The 24,580-nt window shown below is 42.6% G+C and overlaps 1 protein-coding gene across 1 annotated transcript in view; it reads left to right on the plus strand.

Moving 5' to 3' along the window:
• Positions 1-24,580, plus strand: part of LOC310937757 (matrix metalloproteinase-17-like) — a gene marked incomplete at its 5' end in the record, with an annotated part of 84,240 nt that overhangs the window by 26,347 nt on the left and 33,313 nt on the right. Inside the window, one exon of the mRNA XM_083902104.1 lies at positions 13,478-13,764. Within this exon, the coding sequence (XP_083758230.1) occupies positions 13,478-13,764 (287 nt within the window). The remainder of the gene's footprint in view (positions 1-13,477; positions 13,765-24,580) is intronic.

Genomic DNA, 24,580 nt, shown 5'->3' on the forward strand with positions numbered 1-24,580 from the left:
GGTTAAACAGTTTGTTACCTAGTGAACATTTGAAAGGTTTGGTTTTGTGTCTCATTCTTGCAGCACTAGAACCCACAAATGTCTAAAGCAAGTAGGTTACAACAGAATAGAATGAGAGAAGAGTGAGAGACCAGGGACAGCAATACTAGTTATGCCAGCAGGTATAACAAAAACGAATGTTTTTTGGGGAACTCAGGTCTGCCAGCACATAATTATGAGCTGAAATAATTGGACTGGTCACAGTATAGGACTGACCACCAAACACCCAATTCCATTAAGGCTCTTAGTTCCTATGCATTCAAATTTCTCGTTTTTTCTTTTTCCCCCGTGTGTGAATGGAGTGTAAATGATGATGAGAGAATGAAACAAATCTCAGAAATGCAGATGCACCGGAGGCATGCGCTGGTAAAAAAAAAAAAAAAAAAAAGCGGTTTAAGCGGTCATCAAAATTTTAAAAACACAGCGATGTATAGAGCCATGTGGGGTCACCTCCGCAGCATCTAGTTCACGTCTCGGCCCCCGGCGAGCTCACAGATGAACACGGACCTTTAAAATATTACAGTCCTGTACAGTTTCTGTGCAAATTTGGGACTAACGCTGATGAATTGGACTACTTTCAGTGTCCCAGTACGCGAGCGCTAGCCGCAAGTCGGTTAATTGAATAAGGCGCACCGCTCCTGCTGTGCTAGGAGGGTAATTTGACCCTTTTTCATCTTGTTAGTATTAGACATTAACCTTTTATCATCTTTTCTCACTGTTGTATTCGTCTTCAGTGCGTTGTGTAGTAGAACATTTACATGCTGTAGTAATCCGACTCCCACTTAAATGACCCGTGCGTCTGATTGAGAGACACTGGATTAAGTTCAATTTCAGTTGGAGAAACAATGTTTATATGTGTGTTTTAAAAAAATAATGATTTTAGTCAGACAAGTTGACAATTGTTTTCTAATGTCATGTCGTGAGTCTTTCAGTGTCTGCAACATTTGAATTGCGACACATGTTTCACGTAGCGGCGTAGTGGTCCGTGCTGTTGGTTTGCGACCCAGTTGGAATAAGGATCTTTCTGCAAGGAGTTTGCATCCATCATCCATCCATCCATCTTCTACCTGCTTTATCCTCCCCATGAGGGTCACGGGGGGTTGCTGTGCCTATCTCAGCTGACATAGGGCGGGGTACACCATGGACGGTTTGCAAGTCCATCACACCTACAGTGGATTTGGAGTGTCAAATTTACCTAATCCCTAAATCGGCATGTCTTTGGACTGTGGGAAGAAACCGGAGACTGAACCCGGGGTCTTCTTGCTGCAAAGGCAAGAGTGCTAACCACTACACCACCCGTGTGGCCTCTCTAAAAACATGCAGAGGTTAATTGGTCAATTTAGCGTGTTTTCACACCGTGTCAGCCTGGGGTTGGCACCGGCAGCCCCCGCGTCCCTCATGCGGAGGATAAAACATTAGACAACAGGTTGCCTGGATGGCACTTTTTCCCAAAACAAACACTCCAAACGCGCATGATTTAACTCACTTCACTATAACAGAGTCCGAGTGGCACTTGGTAAACACACAGAGTAGGTGATGGTGGTGTTTTTTTCTTCTTTTTATATCACAATACAAATACGAGCAAAATGGTTTTTGGCAACGTCATTTACGGGAGCTGTGGAGCCCTCGGTCCCAATTTAACTCCTGCCTGCTCACCTTTTATCCCCCCCCCCCCCCCCCCCCCCTCTGCCGCTCTACCACGCTGCAGCCAAGTATATTACAGACACTAAGAGGCGAATTGTGTATCGCCCCACTGTTAGCTCATTTTCTCATATTGTTAGCCCATTATCACTGCAGACAGCCTGGAGTCATTAAGCAGGCCGACCGACAACTCAAACAGATAGGTGTATCGAGGCTAGACGGTGGGGAGAAGAGAGCGAGGAGGATGATAATGAAATAGCCAGCGTGAGGAGGCAGGTTGCATCTTTTTAATCTAATGAAGCAGATACAGATTCAATCTATATCGCATCTTTCTAATGGATTAAAAGAGTAAAAGAATAATAAAATTTAAGGAAAATAAAGACGTGAGATGTTCACTGAATGTAGTTTTATTTTATAATTGGACTGAGCCATTGTTTTTGTTAGTTTTGAGACCGTTGTCGCGTTGCCGTGGTCAGGGTTATTTTAATACGAGCGTAGTTGTATTCAAACTGTGGAAACACAGTTGGTAATATTTAGTATTTAGTGCAGCCATAGTAATAAGTCAGCAGCAGGGATCCATTGACGTGCTAATTATAGCCATAGCTCATAGTTGTGAGTGAATATTTTAAAATGCCACAGCTGTGTCTGAGGCAGAGGGGTTTTAGTCGTAAAAGTCGCTTTAGGACAATAACAATTACATTAAGCTGCTCTCAGTAGGCCTAATGATCAGGACGGATGTGTTTTAATTCTCCTATCCCTTTGGCACGTATGAAATATTTAAACTTTTATTACATTTTCATTTGTTTTTTTAATTTATCCACCAACTTAACATGATTTAAAAAGAAAAACTTGGTTGGGAAAAAGGTTTTAAGTGTGTTCAGAATTTGTTGAGGAACTACAAACACTTCATCAATGGAATTTTGAAGGACGAGCCCAAATTAGTTAGTTACAGTTGTAATAATTTATCATTGCACATTTTTTTTCACACCCTGGAGCGAAACTAAATGCTTTTTTTTGTTGTTGTACAGAGTGAGTCATCTCACCTTCTAACTGTCTCTGCTGAGAGTGTCAACAGGCGGTTGCGTGTGATGCCTCTGGTAAAGCCTGCTCCACACTAGAGAGATGAATTGAACAGATTTTAATTCCCAATCTGGCTCTTCCCGACAATCGTGTGTGTCTTCTGATCTTCTCCGTGAAAATGTGTGGTCCTGCGTCTTGACTGGATGGTCTAGTCCGTGCTTTCTCTGGATTTAAAAACATGGAAAATTGGTTGCTAAGGTTCGTTGTTTCTACGGTCTGGGCGTTAATCCGCTGCTTAGCTCTTGGCGAAAAGCTGAGTCCTCAGATTTGTTCCACGCGCCGCTTTTCAGATGCTTTCGTTCTCATAATTGTCCTCCATTGTCACAACAAACAACATCACCGTTGTCTTCTTCCGATGAGCAAAGCGGCCAAAGATACAAGTCAAGCTACTCTCACAGCGTCCTCTTCTGGACACCTTGGTAATTACTTCAAACAGTTCAAATAGGGATTTAAGGTTTTCCGATTAGTTTGCTCACCATGGAATAATTAATGACTACTTGACTGTGAAAATAGTAATTAGATGCAGCCTTAATCTGTGCCAAGGTTTACAGCAATACATTCTTGATATATAATGCAAGTGCAATATATTAATTAAAAGATAACCAATCCAAAAAAAACAAATGAACGTACAGGACACGACGTCCACCGAATTAGAAAATGGAAAAAAGTCTTCAGTGGAATTTTAAGTGGCTGCTGGTCTCAATCCTCGTCGTCACCTTTGGTCGCATTTAGTCTCGTAAATTCACCCGGGAGACGTTCGTCAATTCCACTCACGGAAGAAAAAAAAAGCTATTTAATGCCCGAAATTGCTCTCAAATTGTTATTTCGCTACTGGTTAAATGGAAGGTTCCACTGCTACATACCTCATAATGGAAAAAAACATAGAGCCGATATAGAGCGGAGCGGGGAAACAGGAATCGCTCTTATTAAATCCCCATTTCACATAATTACCTTCTCCAAAAATATGCCCTTGTTTACACACAGTTTGCATCAACTGAACTAATCACATTACTGCCTCGCTCCATTTGAATTTGAGTTATATAAGCGTTTTTTTTTTTCATACAGTTACATTGTCATGCCGGCGAGTTTTACCTGTTTTGATCTGCCGATCTGCATCAGTATCACAGAGACGTCGTCTTGCATCGCGGGAGCTTAGTGACGTCGCGGGCGCTGAAGTCACGTGCGTTCATCTCCCTCCCGTCGTTTGAAGCCACCAACCTGTGAAATTGCTTGGAGGGACGTTAAGAACAGTTATGCTGTTATTGAGTGTTATCTTTTTAGGACCCGTCATATATATATTTTTTTACTCTCGTCAGAGTTGTGTGTGTGTGTGTGTGTGTGTGTGACTGTAGTGGTCAGGACTTGAGAATGGAGGCAGAGAGGAGATGCAGACGGGAGAGGGTGGGGGAGAAAATGATTTGTGGACGGAGGGGAGACTCATGCAGGGACTTTTAATTCGGCATTTTTCACCTTCAGCCTGACTGACGTGCAGATGTAGAAGTTTTTTGGTAATTCACCGCATGACTCTCTGTCAGCGAAAATACCCTCTCATATATGTGTGAGCGTGTGTTTTCATATATGAGCCACCGTAGGCATATGGGATTTCATTCTGAAAGGTAATCAGCTTATGTCTACAGAGAGTATAGCCGAGCACATGAGGTGAATATTATTGTGTCGTGTGCATGCGAGCGCATGCACGCGCGGGCTTTTCCAGCATCACTTTTGATGTCAGCTCATGTCTCTGTGGAACAGCAGCGCCGCGGGAGGTAAGAGCCTGCTGAGGAAAAATGAAGGCCGGGGACAGAAGAAGAAGAAAAAAGAGTCTCACTCAGAGTTTTCTTGACCTGTTTCTCTCCATCTCTCTTCATCCCCCCCCCCCCCCTCTCTCTCACTCTCTCTGTGCCTCTTGTTTTTTTAGTTCACATGTGGAAGAGCTCTATAAGAGCCAAACAGGTAAAAATAGATTAACCCTTACCCTTTGTGAGGACATGTTGACCTTGTTGGTACATTTTTGTCTGGGCCCTACAACTTTAACCCTTGAACAACTAAGGGCGCTTTCACACCTACAGCATCACACCAACGTGTAGGTGCGCACCAAATGCTGTGGTTCGGTTCGTTTGTGTAGGTGTGAATGTAATCTCGGTCCTTTGGTGCGCCCCAAATCAACCTTTATTCGCCCTACTTTGGTACGGTTCCTCTGGTATGAAAGCAACAAAACCAAATGGGATGAAAGGGTCTAGTTAATGCATTATGGGTATGAGATACGGGATAACCCCGGATTTCCACAGGGCGCGTCATCAACTCGTAACCTCAGTGGCGCGATTATGCGCTGTTCTCTGCCCAGCTTCAATCCCCACCGGGCGCGTTACGGCTGCGCAGCTTTGCCATCAGTGCAGCGCAGCCTTGCGAGCCAGCCGTGTTCACACAAGAAGCTGCGGTGTGCCCGGTGGAAATGCTCACATTGATTAGAGTGGCAGCGATCAGCTCCGGTGAACGCGGCCCAGTGGAAATTAGGGGGTTAGTCCGGTTCCGGTGTCGATGGTCTTCATGGTCTATTTTCGTCCGTTTAGAACTATGCATGTGTGAAAGACCTAAGGGCGTTTTTACACCTATAGTTTGATTGCTTTGGTCCGCACCAGTCAAAAATGTAGCAAACAGACGTGGGTACGGTTTGCTTTCACATATGCATAGTTCTAGATGGGCGTCACCGCCGCGGAACGTAAGCGGCGCGGTCACCGTAGCTGATCGCCGGCTCGCTAAATATGGCTGACTAATACGGTGCAGCCAGGTGGTGATTGACGCAGGTCAGAGGACGGCGCAAAACCGGGGCGCTGACGTTCTGCGCCGCTGACGCGCCTGGTGGAAATTTGGGGTAATCCAACTGGGATACCCATAATACATTAAACGAGACCGTTTCGTCCCATTTGGTTTGGTTGCTTTCACACTGGAGGGACCGTACCACAGTAGGGCGGATAAAGCAGTCCGAGACCTGCCTGAAGGGGTGGTCTCTGACCGGTTGGTTTGGTGCGCACCAAAAGAACCGAGATTGCATTCACACGTACGCAAACGAACCGAACCACACCTGCTTTCACACCTACAGCATTTTTCCAGAATAACTTTCAATATATGGCAGTTATTTACAATTCACTGCATGTTAAAATACTGTTTTAACATGGTGTACACATTTGAAATTTGAACAATATAAAGCGTAAAAAAATGGAAACTATGTACAGGCTTCTTTCCGACTCTTCCCCTCTGGTGACTAAGACGCTGATTCGCCGGGCTTCCTGCAACAGCGCGAGTGAAATTATCTGCGATACGCTCTGTGTTTTAAAGGGCTTTTTCAGGGTAAAGACTAAAGTTAGTTTAAGTGTCTAGGGAATGCATTATGTCTATGAGTGTCCTCACTACGAAATTATGTGTGTGTGTGTGTGTGTGTGTAGCATGCAGGCAGACATAAGCCTCGGTTTTGCTCCGTCTCATTTATCAAAAGAAGTAGGAAATTATGTCATGGAATTAAATAGGTTTGAGAAAATTAAGTCTACCTTAATCAGGCTTCGCTCTCTGACTAATTTCAAACTTAAATCACTTTCTATTCTCACACTTTGGTGCACTCTTTTCCCCCTGCACCAAACTAAGGACTGCAGATTTCTTATGTCCTACTTGTGTTCTGTCTTTATTGGTCACAGAGTGACCTGGAATATTAACTGTATTTTATTTTTTAAATTTATGAAATTACTTTTTATCTCCAGTAAACATGGCCGATGTTTTTTGTGTGCGCAGTCCAGCGATTGACCCGTGACACGGTTCGATTAATTCACAAATGTCACAGTGCGCATCATCCCCGCAGATTATGTATATTTCGCAGGGTTTACGCAGTTCTAGGTTTACGCCGCGTGCAGGGAGTGGCGTGGACCATATGTGTCGAAATAAAAAGTTATGGCGTGGAAGTTGCCCGTGCTTGTAGCACATCAGCCTTTTATGCACGAGAGCACATTTTATTGCATTCTATCACGGAGCTGCCGTTAACATTTTAGGTTTTTATTAACCATAGCCAATCTCCCTGTGCATATAATAGCTATTGTTGCCAAACACGACCAACATCATTTTACCCAGCATGGCCTCTTTGAGCGTACACTATTTCACCTGCCATTATATTCAGGTAATGCCAATATTCCCACATAATCTTGGCACAATATTGTTCCACTCTATTCTGTAGCATCCAGATGTTCACAAGGCTCCTTATTGGATGATTGTGCCGTGTTTTATTGTCTATTTTCCTCTAAATGGGAACATAATTGACAAAATGGACATTGCGATCAATTGAAGAAGACCTGGAACTATTGATTAAGTCCATTAACTCCCCGGGAAAACATTTACTGATGTAATAAATCAAGTGGGGATAAAAGAGCTTATTTTCCCATAGACTTTAATTCAAACTGATGTATTTCTGCAACCAGTGGAGGAGGAACCCAAGACTATGTCTATTTGTGTATATTGTCTATGATATTATGTACATGTACACATATTTAAATCTGTTGTTTCCACTTATTATTGTCCCGTATTTTCTTGTGACGTAGCACAAGTGTTTGATGCAGTTCAAGCATGATTGTTTGCTCAAACGTGGCTGTCCTGGGTTTTTAGCTGATGGAGGATGTTTTGATTGTAGCTGGTTTGATCAGTTCATCTGCGTGTGTGTTTTGATTTATAGGTGCTAATATACATTATTTTCTAAAAAAAAAAAAAAAGTATTTTGAACAGACAGCAATAAATGAATTAATAAATCAAGAATACATTTTCTGTTAAAATTACATTTTCTATCACTGAGTCTGTATTGAATTTAAATGTCAATGTTGTAATTGAAAAGGTGACGACCAGTTCTCCAGAGTGTGCTTCACTCATGGAAAAGGGCATTTGTGAAGTTTTACTTCTTGTGCTCCTCACTCACACACTTGCATCATCAGCATAAAGGCTCAAGGCCACATTATACTTCTCCGACTGCGTAATGCGTTATCCGACTGCGTCACCACGGAGACCTCTCGAGCCTTCATACTTCTGCGTCGTGGTGACGGATATGCGCTGCAATTTCCCGCCCGATCAGTAGGCGTCGCTGCGCAAGGTTGTTGTGCTTTTGGCTACAGTGAGCGTCCGAGAGAGAAAGAGAGAGAAAGACTGTTGTTGATGAAACAGTGGCCGTTTCTCACTTTTCTGTGTCACGGAACGTAGTTTTAAGAAAATTCGAGGCGAGAAATTGGCCATTTAGAGTCTAAACATGTGGTTTGTGTATTAAGATATGACGTATTTATAGCTTGGCAGCGACGTTGTCGACGGTGATCAGCTCCGCCTCTGTGGACGCTCGGTGCGCACTGTGAGCCGGCACAGAGCAGCTTCGCTCGGCCTGTCCTGAGGACCAATCGCAGCTCTTGCCGTCTCCGTTTGTCCCTTGACGGAGTGACGGACACTTAAAAAAATATTTTGTGCACTCGGAGATGACGCAGAGGCTCTTCGACAGGCTCTCCGTCGACGTAGAGGGGTCTGCGTAACCTACGCAGAGCACTTTACGCATGAGTATAAATTGGGCTTTATACTCTCTATCTGCTCCTTCACTCACTCACTCATCTTCTCCCACTTTATTCTCCACATGAGGGTCGTGGGTGCCACTGGTGCCAATCCCAGCTGAAGGTACACCCTTGACAGGTCACCAGTCCATCACAGGGCCACGTAAAGACAAACTACCATCCACCCTCACTCTCACGGTCAATTCTTTGACTTTGTTCTGACCTGGTTGAAACCCAGGCTGCAAAGACGACCCAGGTGTGTGTATCCACTACCGAATATGTGTGGCCGTCCTTCTCTCATATTCATTTCAAAATGCTTTACAGTTTCGGGCTGGTTAGTAAAACGCTACATCACAAACACCATCTGAGACAGAAGTGGCGTCTGTGTGAGTGCAGTAGCCTGGAGAAAAACTAGAACTCAAGGGCCGTGTCAGTCTAATGCAGCTACATGGTTTTGCCGTCCTTAAGGACTAAAGAAGATGGGGGGGGGGGGGGGCATCTGGAGCTGTCAGAAATGTTTCTGTAAATGCTGCATTTCTGCTTTTTATCCCCATCTTTCTTTCTACTCCATTATCTATTTCTTGCCTACATCTTCATTCATTCTTTCTCTTTCTTTGTTTCCCTTTTCTCTGGTGATTGGACATGGTGGAGCCTCCAGATAAAATAGTGGATGCCACACAGCCTTTCTCCTCTGAATTATAATGCAGGTTGTTTGTGAGGGGGGGGGGGGGTAGGGTTGAGCATTAACTTTCAAATGTCTGTGAGCTGTAATCTGCTGGAGCTGGCTGAAACCAAAGAGGGAGTGTCGGTGATCAGAGAGCTAGACGTTAGAAAGATAAGCCTTCTGGACTCCCAATTTCATCAAGCTGAGGTGGCCTCGGACCCCGCGGTCCTTTCGCACGGCCATTAACACAGATGGATAGAAGGAGTGAGTCACCGGAGTGTGAGCATGAATGAGAAAGAAAATGACAGAGAAACTTGGCTTTCAAGGTGTCAGGAGAAACGGGAATGACAGTGGTGTTTTCTCTGTTGATTGTTTGTAGTGACAGAACATCTCGTTTATGAGCAGCATCTGTGACCTGAATGTTAACTGTGACTGGTGCACACTGTGGCTGACAGCTCGTCTAACCTGAGCAAAAATAGAGAAAATGTTTTTGATTTTACTCGTGTGGAGTGAAGTAACAATTCCCAACTTCGGTTCTTGTGTATTTTTGATGGATTAATACTTAACCGTTAGTGCTCACACGCCACAGATCAACAAATTTGGAACTGTGATGTGTGATTTCCAAATTTCACAAATTCATTCTGATTTTTTTAAATTCTTTTTTGTTGTACTTTTGCTCTGGTGTACAGCAGTATAAGGGATTCTGAGATTATAGAAAAGGTCAGAATTCTGAGATTAAAGAAAAGGTCAGAATTCTAAGAGAAAAAAGTCTGAATTCTGAGATTATAGAAAAAGTCAGAATTCTGAGATTATAGAAAAAGTCTGAATTCTGAGATTAAAGAAAAAGTCAGAATTCTAAGAGAAAAAAGTCTGACTTCTGAGAGAAAAAAGTCTGAATTCTGAGATTATAGAAAAAGTCTGAATTCTGAGATCAAAGAAAAAGTCTGAATTCTAAGAGAAAAAAGTCTGAATTCTGAGATTATAGAAAAAGTCTGAATGCTAAGAGAAAAGTCAGAATTCTGAGATTATAGAAATAGTCAGAATTCTTAGATTAGAGTAAGAATTCTGAGGAAAAAAAGATCAGAATTCTAAGATTATAGAAAAAGTCTTAATTCTGAGGGGGAAAAAAGTCAGAATTCTGAGATTACAGAAAAAATGGATTAAAGTCGTGTTTTTTTCCTCGGAATTCTGATTTTAATCTCAGAATTCTGACTTTAATCTCAGAATCATGCTGTTTTATTTGTTATTTTACAGGTGTGTTTATATAGCTGGTGAAAATGAAAAATAAAATCTCTTTCATCAGATTGCCTATAGATCGTGCTGAAAAAAGAGATATAAGACACTCTATATTAGACATTCTTATAGCCTCTGTGTATATGTTGTAACAGAGTAATGGGAAAGAGCAGCCTGAATGCTCTGTGTTCTCAGGGTTAAAGTCCCAGAGTAACTCTATCCATTCATTATTATTCTCTGTGACGGTCACTGGGACAGGAAATATCTGGAAATCTACTACAAAATGTCCTCTATTCCTCCCACATGACATTTTCTCGAAATTTGACCGAGGGGCCCTGGCAAGAAAAGTTCTTGGAAAATCTCCACAGCAACGTTTGCCAAAATCTGCAATCTCACATGCAGCCCTGCTGCTGAACTTGGGGTGCACGTCTGATAGCAGCTTTTCACGCTCACATACACACCTACAGACAATTTAGAGGCTCCATTAACTTCTTGTCTTCACGCTGTTGGAGGGAAAATGGACTATCTTGAGGAAACCGGGGACACAAACACACAGAGATAAGTCCGGGTCGGCTTGCAGGTTCAAATTTATGTGAGACATCAGTGCTGCTGCGGCACCGCAGTGTCTTACCGAGTCCCAAGAGAACTTGGCAACGGAGTGTTCCTCAATAACCCAGTTCGTTCAATATTAACTGTGCTCCACCTTCTCCCAGTTTGAGAATCACTGTCCTACACAGAGTTGGATTTTTTTTCTATTCACGGTAAAGAGCGGAACCAGTTGATTAAGATTGTTTTTTTGAAACTTTTAATTTGAACAGGTGAAGTCGAGGAGACGCATTTTTATCTGGCATTCAGTGCTCTTGTGTTCCACAGAGTTTACGGTCTTTGCTGTACATTCAACATTTCACCCTGGTTGTTTTTCCATCTCTATTTATTGCCCTTTTCATGCAGTCTGCAGCATACATTAGCAGTGCAGGTCGTTTGCACATAACCTGCTTGTCAAAATGCTCAAGAGATTGATTGTTAGTGAAGCCTCGCTGTGCAGTACAAGGCGTTTACCCCCCCGGCTCTACAGTATATGCTGCAAATATTATATTAGTGTTATTCATGTGTTCACTTTGGATTTGTTCGTACAGTAATGTACAGTATAGAGAAAAGGAAGTGCCTTTGCGTTCTTTGTTAATTTGCAACTGTTTACGCGGGGTTGAAAGCTGGCGGCGGTGAAAGGAGGCAGCTAAGAGCTGCGCCGGTTAAATAGCTTTTTGTATTTTTGACAAAATGTGTCTTTTTCAGAAAAGGCTGGCAATGTGAATCATGTAAAACATTGGTTCTCAAAGTGCGGCACGGGGGCCAATGGTGGCCTCGCAGAAACACTTCTGGCGGCCCGCAATGAATTACACACCGCAAGGTAGCCGGTTTCGATCCCCGACCAGTCCGCGGCTGAAGTGCCCCTGAGCAAGGCACCTAACCCCCCCTGCTGAATGCAGGCAGCTCACTGCTCCGGGTTAGCGTGTACTTCACCTCATTGTGTGCTGTGTGTGTTCACTAATTCACGGTTAAATGCAGTAATTGGAATTTCCCCACTTCTAATCTTAATCTTAATCTTAGTTTTAATCCAGGAGGTACTACGCTTGTTAAATGTTTATTGGACATTATTGGATACAGACCAATAAGTGTAAACAAAAATACTGGGTATTTACCTGGTTTCTATATGGTGAATTTGAGTGTATTATTGTGTTATAAGCTGGTAATAAGCAGGTAGCTACAGCCCCCAATTACTAGCTATTTACCCAGTAAATATATGGTAACAGAACTTGGTATTAACCTGTAATTAGAAGGTTAATTATTATATTAACGCTTAAACAACATTAACGCTTAAATTACATTATATTAACTCTAAACTGTAGAACTGCAATCTGGTCATTAAAATTATTACAAATGGGATTTCTTTCTGGTTTTTTTCCCTTTCTTTTTCCTTTGGCGGCCCTCAGTCCAATGTTGGGGTTCGTAAATTGGCCCTCAGGTATCAAAACTTTGAGAACCCCTGATGTAAAAGCAGCAAAAAGACGAGTGGAAGGAGCTCAAGGCTTTTAGCCCTACTCTCCTGTTTTGCACCTTCACATGCAGACGTAGGGTGTCCTGACACTGGTCGAGGCAGAGGTATTGGGTGAAGTTTCAGGGCTGCACGTCAAAACGGAGGCAGAGGAGAAACAGTATTTCCCAGATTAAGTGAATCGAAGGACAACAGAACTGATTTACAGTCTCTCGTACAAACCATAGACCTCACAGTTCACGGCAGTAGATTGCACAGGACAGTATGTTAAATCTCTCACATGTCATGTCTCCTTATGTGACGATGTGTTGCGCACCATTTCACAGGGGGCAAAGTTGAACCACGACCACTTATAACTCGTGGCAAAGGGCAAAGTGTAGGAGTTAAAAATGAGAATTGGACCCAAGAGAATAGTAAAGACACAGACTAGAAGACTAGAAAATGGAGGCAAGATGAGCATTAGAAGACAATGTTAGCACTTTGTTTGAGTGGTTTTCTGCTTATGTTTCCACCATGGCTTGCAAAAGAAAGAAATATATATTAATGTAAAAAAATGATTTGAGGAGGGAGGAGAAATAAATAACAGGGCATGAAAAAGGAAAAGACAGGGAAGCGTCGATGAGTTGCTCCTGAAAGCCGATGCAATAATCTCTTCTCTGCGTTTCCCCTCTCAACTTATCAGTGTATGTGAGCGGCACGAGCAGCAAAGCATGAAATACAAAAACACATCAAATATGCAAAGGGTATCTTTAGTTTTCTCCTGCAGGTTGTGTCCCAGTGGCAAACACATTTGATCTCGCTCCTCTCCTATCAGTACGTACTGGAGACCAATCCACTCGTGTTTACTTAGTTCTTGTGTTTCTCTGTGCTTTCATTCAATTTTCCCCCCCCGTTTTATACCTTTCTTCTTCTTCTCCTCCTCTGCATTTATGTGTTCACGTTGCTCTTCTTCTTCTCTTTTTTTTTTTTACCTTTTCTCCTTTCATTTCCGTGTTTCTTCTACACTCCCGTATCATTTCTTGCCTGTCATCATTCGTCCTCTCAATTTCTCTGCACCACTCTCCTCTTGTTTTAACATTTGATTTGTTTTTCTGTCAGCACTCTCTTCTCTTAACTCCCACATGGCCTTGCCCACTTCCTCATACCCCCCCCCCCCCCCCTCCCCCTCTTCTCCTAACCTATTCCCTTTCTCCCTTTTTCTTCCTTCAGAGTGAGAACCTTCCCTAAGGATTCAGCCTTACTGGGCAGGGACACCGTTCGGGCTCTGATGTACTACGCCTTGAAGGTCTGGAGCGACATCGCGCCCCTCAACTTCCACGAGGTGGCCGGCAGCGATGCGGACATTCAAATCGACTTCACCAAGGCCGACCACAACGACGGATACCCCTTCGATGGGCCAGGTGGCACCGTGGCGCACGCGTTCTTCCCCGGGGAGAGATTCACCGCCGGAGATACGCACTTCGATGATGACGAGGCGTGGACCTTCAGATCACCAGGTGAACGCACAATTGCAGTCAGTAAATCACAGAGTCTGTGCAAATAATATGCGGCATCTATTTGCCGACAGCTGCAGCACAACACAGGAAAAAAAACTCCCACTTTTCCACCGACAATGTGTTTACACCCGTCGGAAATGTCATATTTCTGTGTGATTTTGCTGTGCTCATACTAAAATATCCACAAAATAGTGGAAATTACAGGCAGAGATGCACCGCACGACGGAAATAACAGACAGAGCTGCTGAAAGAAATTGGTGCCCTTTCAAAATAATCCTTAATCCAATTCCCCCACAAAAAAGTTCTCCATCCAATAACAAAAATGCCCCGATGTTACTTTATTTTACCTTTAAAAATGTTTGAAATTGAAATTCGAAATTGAATTTGGGAAATTTGGGGATACATCACAGTTCCAAAATGTGCTTGGCTTGTTTTTATGAACACATTTTTTTTTTATTGCGATATAAAATGAATCATAACTTTGACTCAACAACACATAAGAAGATGTGAGTTGTAAGGGTTAATGAAATACTCCAAATCTTATGATTATACAGTGTATAATAAAACTAAAACACATATACTGTATATATATGTATAATTTGGTTTTTGAGTGTTGTTTGAGTGATCTGAAAAACCATCACAAGCACTTTGTTTTGCATCAGTGGCCAAAGAAATTAATCAGAACTTTTGATTGTAAAAAAATAAATGAATATATATCCTGTTATGATGCGACTTCAATAATATCCCTGTGCATTAAATCGTATTAGCGTTTATTGCACTCAGGTGTGAGCAGAACTCTCAGTTGGGGGAGATCTCATAACGACGTCTAATAACTTAGCTGCATAATAATATATATGTTAAGTCCGTCTTCATTATACTTAATAGCGCACAGGCTGTTTGGCCCATTCCTGGGAAACACATTTTTTTTTTTGTGCATTTTGGCCTGAAGTTGTTTGAGCTAATGGATCCTGATTGATCTGGCCAAATGTTCTGCATCAAACGGTTTTTCAAAGATCTCGCTGAGGGAAATCTGCCAGTTTGAAATGAGGACGTGGTGACGGCTGCGGCGCTAAATGGTTCTCAATCAGCTCTGTCAATCAAAAAACAGACGCGCTTATACTCGGAAAAAAAAAAACACAGTAATCCGGTGTTTATGGACACAGATTGACTTTCACTCGCTTCCACTTTGCCCTCTCGCTGAACTGTGTGTGATCACGTCACGAGAGCCTGTAACGCCATGTATTTCATTTGCCCGAGTGCAAATGAAATTATTAGTCGCACAACCCACGACTGTGACCATTTTTGGCGACATTCCCCCAAAACTTCTGCTCTCTTGTCGCCTCCCATCATCCTCAAAGGGAAGGAAGGAGGGCAGAAAAGGGCGGTGGGGAGGTAGAGTTGGTGATGATGGGGGGGGGGGGGGGGTAGTGTTGTAAAGCTCACTCATCCAGATGAAATGTGTGGATGGAGTGATCTCGCCACACTGATTAGATCATCAGGCAGTGGCTGTTTCTGTGCAGTCGCACGAGTGACGGCACAAATCATGAACTCTTCCCTGACTTTGCTTTCTTTATTCTTCCTTTCATGTCGACGACTTCACTTAAGATATCCATCACTCTCATCTGCTCACTACTTCAACCAATCTTTTTTTTTTCTTTTGGATGAGATGTAATGGTAAATCAATATAATATCATATATCTAACGTACAGAAACAGTTAAAAGAAGCAGTTGCCGATTTACCTCAAAAAAGTATTGGAACTTTATCAGTGAGATCTGAAGTCCAGGGTTTTGAATAGACATTGTTCATTTCAAGTACAGTCAATTTAGACCCTATCCACATGGAAACTGAAGAAAATGTAAACGCTCTCTTTCTTTGTCAGTTTGAAAAAGTTTTCCGTAAACACCGCCACAGTTACCGCTGTGGCAGGTCTCTGAAAACACGGACAAACTGACTAAAAGAGATGTCTGTCTTTTGTGTTTTATCTCTACGCTTCTCATTTAGTCTGTTTTTATATTTAGCAATATATTTTATATTTACTACCTTTTATCATGTTGCACTAATAAGGAATGCACTCAATATTCCATTTTATCCTTTTCAGTCACACAAAACCACCCAGATTGACTCTAAACACTGTAGTACATATGCCAGGCCTGTAAGCGGCACTGTAAGTGCCGCTTACACCACACAGAGAAGAGAAGAAGACGCTGAGTATGTGGGTATGGCTTTATATACATTAAAATGTTAAAATGTCACCGTAATAGAGACAGAATGGGAAAGAAAATCAAAACGATCACAAAGCGAACAGACCAAACAATCTCCAAACACAAGAAGAAGAACTGTCGGCCACTTCGCTTAGAGTTAAAAATCTCCAACTTCTACTCGGGACATTTCTATAATTCTATTTTGGTTTAAGGAGGAGGGAAAAAAATCACGAGAAATGCAAGAAAATCAGAATGGCGATACAAATTAAATCAGCTCCCAAGCTTCATGGTAGAGATGATACAACTAAAACATCTGAATGACACAGCAGCCACAACCCAAATACCTTTAACAATAATAAATTTAACATTGACACAAATAGCAAAAACAGGTTAACTCAGCGTTGAGGCCCCCACATGTTTCATTATCCCCCCCTTTTCAATTGAGTTTAGCTGCACTTACATTTAGAGACAGAATAGATTTCAGATTAGGTAAATACACCCAAAGCAAAGGTTTCACCGACATTGACAAAAAACAACATGGAGCTATACGTTTCCTATGTACTACAGGAAAATGGAGAGGATTGGAGAAATGTTTTTCAGACTAAATATAATACAAAGTTGTTGAAATAGACACTTGTTCAGTGAACACACACTCCACCGTCTCCACTGCCTCCTCTCGGGCTGCAGCGCCTCACCAAGGACAGATTGTCTCTGTAGTCCTGACACAACAGGGAATACAAATGAGGACCCAAACCGTAGTGTACGAAAATAACCTGCTCGCGTGTAATCCTCACCCGCTCACATTCACACCTGCACACTTTCTACCTTATAGTTGTGTGTAATTGCTGTGTTTTATTCGATCCGCTTGTTTTTATTTTCCGAGAGCTGATGGAATTTGGAATGAGACTTCCCTTCGAATTTGAAAAGTGATACGTGCAGGTGTTTCTGACACATGACACCTGTTACACTCTTAGAAATAAAAGTGCTAAGTAGAACCATATAAGGTTCTCCGGCTTGTCCTCATAGGAGAACCCTCTTTGGCTCCAGGTAGAATCTTTTTATAAAGGTTCCACCAAGAACCCTTTTAAAACCCTTTATTCAGGAAAGGGGTTTTAAAGGGTTCTCTGGATCAAAATGGTTCTTACTGGAACCATTAGTGTTACCAAGAACCCTTGAAAATGGTTCCAGGTAGAACCTCAGCCATTGTAGAAGGAAGTTAGTTGTCTTCGATTTGTTTAGTCATCGTCATTGGTCGTGTATTTTACGTGACATTCTTTTACCTTTCGATGTCTCAGTGTTTCCGAATCTCTGTTGCTGTTTGACACACAAAAAAAAAAAAAAAACAGTCGCCAAAATAGCAACTGTAAGCTGAAAATGTCAGGTTCCTATGAGGTGACGTCCTGGCAAACTTTTCCAAACATAGTATCTACGGATATTTCGGGGTTTAATGTCTCCCTTGGCCACAGTAATAGAGGACGAGGCGAATTAGTCATTTTAATGAGAGCGATCAACGCTCAACATGCACATTTTCCCCTCTAAAAGAGTTGCCCTCGTATCTGTTTTTGCCAGAGCATGATTCTTGGCTTCGTGCCGCCCGACAATTATGATAGGTTTGGAGAAATATAAGCAAACCACAGCGTCTTTGTCGCTGCTGTGGAGATGAGTCGGGGCTGCGAGAGCCTCACGAATCAGTCTCAGTCACAGGTATGATAGGTGTGAGAGATGCTTTCCTGACTTTATATGCTGCTCATGGTTGACTGATGTCTGCATTTAGTCTTTGTTCCTGCAGAACTGGAAATAGAAGCTAAGCAGGGCAAAACTAATTGTTACCGCCACACTGTGTTTACCACCCGTCTGCAGAAAACCAAAAGCCAACACGCGAAACAAATCGGTGCCAGAACTTTGGAGTTATGTGGGGATGCCACAACTCCTTCGGCTGATTGTGACGCCTCCTCCTTCCAGGAGAAAAAGACCTGCACATCTTGGCAGCCCCGTGCCTCTTTTCTAACCCACGTCTCTATCTCACCTCACACTCAGACTCTGCGAACAGAGACTTTTTTTTTGGATGAAAGATGAAGTGTACTTCCAACTTCCAAAGCTGTAAGCAAAACAGGGAATCTTTAGGCAAACTTGAAGCAGCAGCAGCACTCACACTGTCAGTCTTTGTACCAGAACCACAGCTTTTACTGTGTACGAAAGCGTGTGCAATGAACAAATCGCACCAAAATGTTGTTTGTTGTTGTTGTTTTTTTTGTACAATATAACTGGCAGTTACTAAATTATACATTTAGTTGAAATAAAAAATAGTTATTTGGCACAAACACCAGTTAGTGATCGTGAATTTGACCTCTGTATCCTTTTTACACACCAAGCCGGGTGCAGGAACAGTGAGTACCAATAGGGGGCTGGATGCCTTGCCCAGGGGCACCCCAGGTCTCTCCATGGCCGGGATTTGAGGCAGCAACCCTTTCGTTTACAAGCTCAATTCCATTCCTCTTGACCACGGGTTGACCACTCAAAGTCTGCTACACTACACTTTTGTTATTCACCTCTTTCTTTCACACATCTATCACATAGATGTGTGATGTGTGTCAGACGTTGCCAGCACAGCTGTCAGGAGCCATGTGGACGCAGTGGCATGTTGACAAAGAGAGCTGGGGATCAAACCCCGTCTACCACTGATCCACAGCCAACCCAAAATGAATTGGACTGGACTTTCTTGGTCCAAAATAAGATATAGAACAATTTCAGTTGTATTAAAAAGTCTCATATTAGTTAGTTAGGACTATCAATAATTCGATTTTTCATGGAAAAGGTCATGGCCTGGTCCAAAAAAAACACACATCCCACTCTCACACACGCTCTTTCTGACTGACAGCCAAACACAGACGGGGGGGCTGTAACACTTACTGACAGCGCGGATAAATACTTAATGGATGTGTTTGACCATTGTGGAAGCCTGTGTGCGCCCGAAAGCCAGTACAGCGTTGAGTTCAACTGTTGTCCACAAGGCAAAAAAAGAAGATCCGCAGGCCCCATTTTGACCTCATGTGTGTGTGTGCTTATTTCTCTGGCACAAAACACTGACCTTGACAAGACTAGTAGTCTTCTCGGAGACCAAAAACCTGGTGTGTGGAACCGGTTTAGGGCTAAGATTTTGTGTGTAACACTTTGTGGACGCTGTCCAAATGAATGGAAGTCAATAACAGTGTACTGAGAAGAATGGCTGTGCATATGTGTGTGTGTGTGTGTGTGTCTATGCGCCTGTCTGTCCCAGCTGGTGAGTCTGTGATGGGGCCAGGACCTGGCTGCGTCTCCCTCCTTTGTCTCGCACTGTCAGGACTGTGAACCATATGCCACAGGACAGCAGCTCAGTCTGCTTCAATTAGACCTCCAGCAGGGACGCAGCAGCGGTAGCAGGACATGCAAACCACGCCGTAGTTCTGCCGTGTCGGCGTGTGTCTTTGCCTCAGCTTATGGAGGCAATGGGAGGTTTGACAACAGCTGTGAGGATATAAGTTTGGTTAATGACAGCAGGGACTGGAGGAGGGAAGGAGGGATGTAATACGTTAAAAATGCAACAACTTGGCTGGAAAAAATATGAGAATGTTTTACTGTTGCTCAGCAGCCATTTTGACATGTTCTGTCCAAAGAACTTAGTTTGAATTAGAGCAGCAACAAACCATAATTTGCATCATCAGTTAATCCGTAAAATGTCATAAAACGGAATCGTTTTTTTTCTCAAACCTGGACATGATTCTGTTAGTCTTCTTTTGTCCAATTATATATATTCAAAAAAATCTGATTTAATTCATTATTTGTTATATGGAGCCACGAAACTAGAACATATTCACATTTAAAGGAGCTGTACGATCTGAAAACTTGTTTTAATTCCTCAAAAACACTCAAAATAGTGGAATTCTTGTGTCAGCCCTAGTTTGAATGTTTTCGTGCTTCCCTTAAAGTGTCAGTATAAGAATATACAAATTTTCACTCTCCTTCAGTAGAACATGATATCAACTTTTGTGAATATATTGGAAAAATAAATGATAACATGCTGCACATTCACCACTTTGATTGACAGCTAGGTATCGACTAATAGGAATCTGGTTGTAGGCGACGTCTGTGACTTGCGTTAGCCAAACGTCAACACGGCAGTGACCGAATTGTGAAATTTCAAGGCTCCAAAAACATAATATTCTTAGCTTTTTCAGCCAAGTTTTTTTTTGGGGTATTTTGCTACTTTTTCATTTGTGCGTGTTGAATGAGTGACAATGATACACACTTGAATCATTTGGTAAGTGGCGTTCGCCGTGGGGGGGGGGAAAGGTAGAAATATGAGTGGATTGTGATGTGAAACATGCCACTGAGACTCAGTGGAAACTCTCATCCGGCGATTCAAGCTATTTTTTTTGTTTTCACCAGTATTAAATAGCACAGGCTGCTATTTTTAACTCTTTAAATCGTGCTCCTCAAATGGCTTTAATCAGCTCCCCGAAGGCGGCCACGACCTGGTAGAATGCCCTCCTTTTCCTGTGGAGTTCAACTCACCACAGGCTCTCCGGTGTTTTGTTTTTTCGCCGTTTCCTTTCTTTTGAATCTGCGAGACTGAAGCGCTGAGGCATAGAGAGGGGGGAATAAGATACGATGAACAACTCTTAATTTCTTCACGTCACACTCTGCCAGTTTCACCTTGCCGCTATCTCGCCATGTCTTCCTCCAATTTCTCAACGTCGGCTCGTCTCTGAGGCATTGTGTCGCTCATGTCGGTATCCGCCCTGTATCAGCTCAGCTCTGCCCCCCCCCCCCCCCCATACAGAGCCACCGCATTCGTAATGTGTTGTTCTCCGCGACTTATTTTGAAAAGCTCAGTGGTCCCCTGAGAAGATGTAAACTTGTTAGGTCAGCGTCGAAGGTAAAGAGGTGCTTCACATAATAGCAGAGTACTGTAATCATCTTTAGAAAGAAGGAAAAGAGCCTTATCGGGCAAAATCCTTAGCTGAGTAATTGCATTTGCTAAATCCTTCCCCTCCATCTCCGAGCACATTGTTCACAGCAGGACCCTGAAACTGGGTCCGCGAGAGGGCCTTCCCCTGATGTGTATGATGCTGAAATCGTGGAATATTAAGCACCATATTTAGTCGATCGGTTCAGCCCTGCTGTGTGATTGATGGCCTTGGTGTTTGTTAGAAGCTGTGAGAGGTGGAATCTCAGTCATATCAAATAAGCGGAGGTCTCTGGATGGAAGTGCTGTTTATTTTTGTTTTGCCTTTGACCGGCACCAGATTGCTTCTGTTAATTATCATATTATCAGCAATCTGCTTATGCAGACTGATTACCTCGACCAAATCCTAAGCATCATTAAAGGTGCCATATGTGAGAATGTGGCCAAAAACGGTTACTACATTCGATATCTGGCAGTTATTCATCCGTTTAAGAATTACGGTACCGAGGAGCTGATGTCACAAACGCGTGAATCGTTGTCTGCGGAAGTAAAAGCTATATTTCTCTGCTTTCTGGCATCCATTCATCCGTCCGTCCATCCTTCTTCTTCCACTTTATCTTCTGCATGAGGGTCTCGCAGTGTGCTGTGCCAATTTGAGCTGACATAGGTTGAAAGGCGGGGTCACAGCCTGGACAGATCGCCAGTCCATAGCCAAATCCTGTCAGCGACAGCAGGTGAATTTCTCAAGAAATAACTTTTTTTCTGTGCTCCTGCAGTCTTGTTTACACTGAATTCTACACCAAGAAAGGCAGACTGGTGTCATTCAGCTAAAGTAAATGAAAATGAAAAAAAAACACTCACTATTTGATTTGTAATGTAGCAACACTCGCAGTGGTTTTTGTGTGCAACAGAAGTTACACACCGGAGCTTTAAACTCGTACTTTATATTACGTTACATCCTGTCTCTGTCCACAAGTTTCTGCACTTAGGCAACAAAGCAGACAATAACATTTTTTTAAATGAACACTGCAAAACAACACAGAGCCAGAGTATAGCACAGGGGACCAGACTTCACGACTTCAGGGTCAATAAACCGACCACAAAGTTATAGGAGATGTAAGCATAATAAGGCATTCTTATTTTTTCTTATCTAAATGGTACATTATATCATCAGTTTAGTTCACAATTTCCTGTGTACCAGTGTTGTGTACTCTATTGGTGAAAACAAAAGTTAGGCCACCAAGTCCAAGGCACTTACTGAATATTAATAATTACGCATTCTGTCAATGTCATTAATGAGAACAGATGTATTAGGAGTTATTATGTCACGACTTGCTCAACAAAGATTATTTCACAGAGTTGGTGCACAGTCACTGAAACTGAAATAAACAGCTGAACGGGTTGTGATTCGACTCACGATCGCTGACTTGCCGCAGTGCTGTCGCTAAATACGCCAGACTCCTCTGTTAAATATTGAGATTTGACACATTTCCTTTGCTAAATGTTGGAGATTAACGGATGTTTTCAGGATTTTTAAGTTTACCTTTTTTAACCGATCTACAGTTCGGTTTGATTCCTGCATCAGACATCGCACTCACGACTCTTCCAGTGAAGATACTTGTCTGTCAACGTCACATTTTAGTATCAGCTCAGCTTTGCTTGAGTTGCAAGGAAAAGTGGCATAAGAAGCAATCGTGAAATGTGTCAGAAGTGAATTCTACTGCTTAATATACACGGTTGTTCAGATGTTTGATGGGATAACGTTGTCTACACGAACGCTTCCTCAGTCAGGACTGATAGAATTGCTTGGTAGAACCTGTTGTGGTGCTGTGGTCATGTTCTGTATCTCAAGTGGATAAACATGCTGAAAATGATGCGGTTGCCATAGTAACCATTGAAAACTAAAACTGTGATACTGGGAATCTGATATTAATGAATTACTTGTTGTGTTCTCTTGGACTCGCAGTAAAATTCACGGTAAAATTGAAAATCCCCTCCACTTCATTGGTAATCAGGGCCAATCATCAGGTCGCCTTGGCTGCTCTGTAATTATTCCACAACAAGTGATGCTCACCTGAAGAACTGGAGAGTCTGTCACAGCCAAGGTGAATTCATTTTGTAGCCAACGCAATCCACACAAACGGCCACAATAGTGGCTTTACAACCATTTTCTATTTTATTTTCCGTTTCTTTCCAATTCTCTCGTGAGATGCAGCACCTGAAACGCCTTTATGCCCCAGCTTATATATCATGTTTGTGTTTTGTTACATCGTGGAAGGACACTGTGTACAGAGAGGAGAAATAACAACATTCTGAGTAATTACCTCTGTGTAACAATGGCAAAGTCCTTTTTTTTTTTTTTTCTTTTAAAGAACCGGGGAGGACAAAGGCAACCACAGCATTGTTTAATTGCGTGAAGTTATTCTTTGCCTGATATTTTCCTTTTAATCAACTCTCTTGTGTGCCGACCACAGTGTCTAAATCAACCTTTTCTTTGCCACTTGAACAAGTGGAAACAGATATTTCTTTTTACCGTAACTGAAATGAGGAATCGCCGCTGAAAGCCTTAATTGGTATAAAATAGCCCTGGCAGTAGATTTTACAGTTATATTAACAGCAATAAAAGGGAATGCAGCTCCAGAGAATATTGCACGGGGAAAATATGCAGCGTATAAATATGATGCAATGCAGTTAGAGCAAGTTTAACCGTTATTCTGAAAGAGAGTGGAAATAAAACAACTTATCAGCAATCAAAGCGTAATGTGCAACTGCATAAAACAAAATAAACACAAGACACATAGTAATATGTGAGCGGGGGAGGGGGGGGGGGGTTTACACAATAACAAGCCTCATTAACTACTCCACTGAGTGTGATAGGGAAAAAAAAAAAACTCCTGGTAAAATATGATGTGATGAGAAGTGGAAGAAAACACAGAGCAGGCCACGATAAATTAGATTTTCCCCGTGAAAGCAACGTAAGACACTGAGATATTGATTAAAGGCACTGAACGGAGGTAACAACCACAGATGATGTATAAGGGAGGGACAAAGCTGTTTATGTGCTTCACAGTTCCTTCCTGGAAGAGAAGGTTTTTTAAATGGTGTAAAAAAAAAAGGCTGTTTGGATTGCACTTTACCGAGGCCTGGAGAAGCAGATATTCTGAAGAATCGGCACGGTGTTGGCCAGGGAATGCTGGCTGCTGTGGTGTTTGTTTGGTCTTGGGGGGGGGGTCGAAGACGCCTGCCTGTCAGTGGACAGGCAAGCGTGTCCCAGCTGCTACATTAAGTGCATCCCCCCCCACTGAGCTCCGTTCAGTGATCGAATTAAAGTTGTGATCTCGGAGGGAAAGGGAACTTAAATGATCTGCGTTCATCCGTCTTGTCACTCAGTCGCATTCAGTGTCATTTTTTATTCATGGTGTCATGTCGTACCATCTTCCTGAGCAGCGAGCGCATGCTGTCAGCTTGGAGGACGGCTGTAACAGCTCCTCTGAAGTTGAAACTCGTCCTGTAATTGTAAAAAAAAAAAAAAAGTGTTTGGTAAATAAGACGTCAACGCACACTGCACTACGGAAATGTGCTGTTGCATAGAAGCTGCTTGCAATTACGCACTGGATTCCAGTGGTGCTGTGTGAGGAGGCCACAAAACAGTCTGATGCACTTCTAATC

The sequence above is a fragment of the Microchirus variegatus genome (assembly GCF_963457635.1).
Source record: "Microchirus variegatus genome assembly, chromosome: 16".
Taxonomy (NCBI): Eukaryota; Metazoa; Chordata; class Actinopteri; order Pleuronectiformes; family Soleidae; genus Microchirus; species Microchirus variegatus.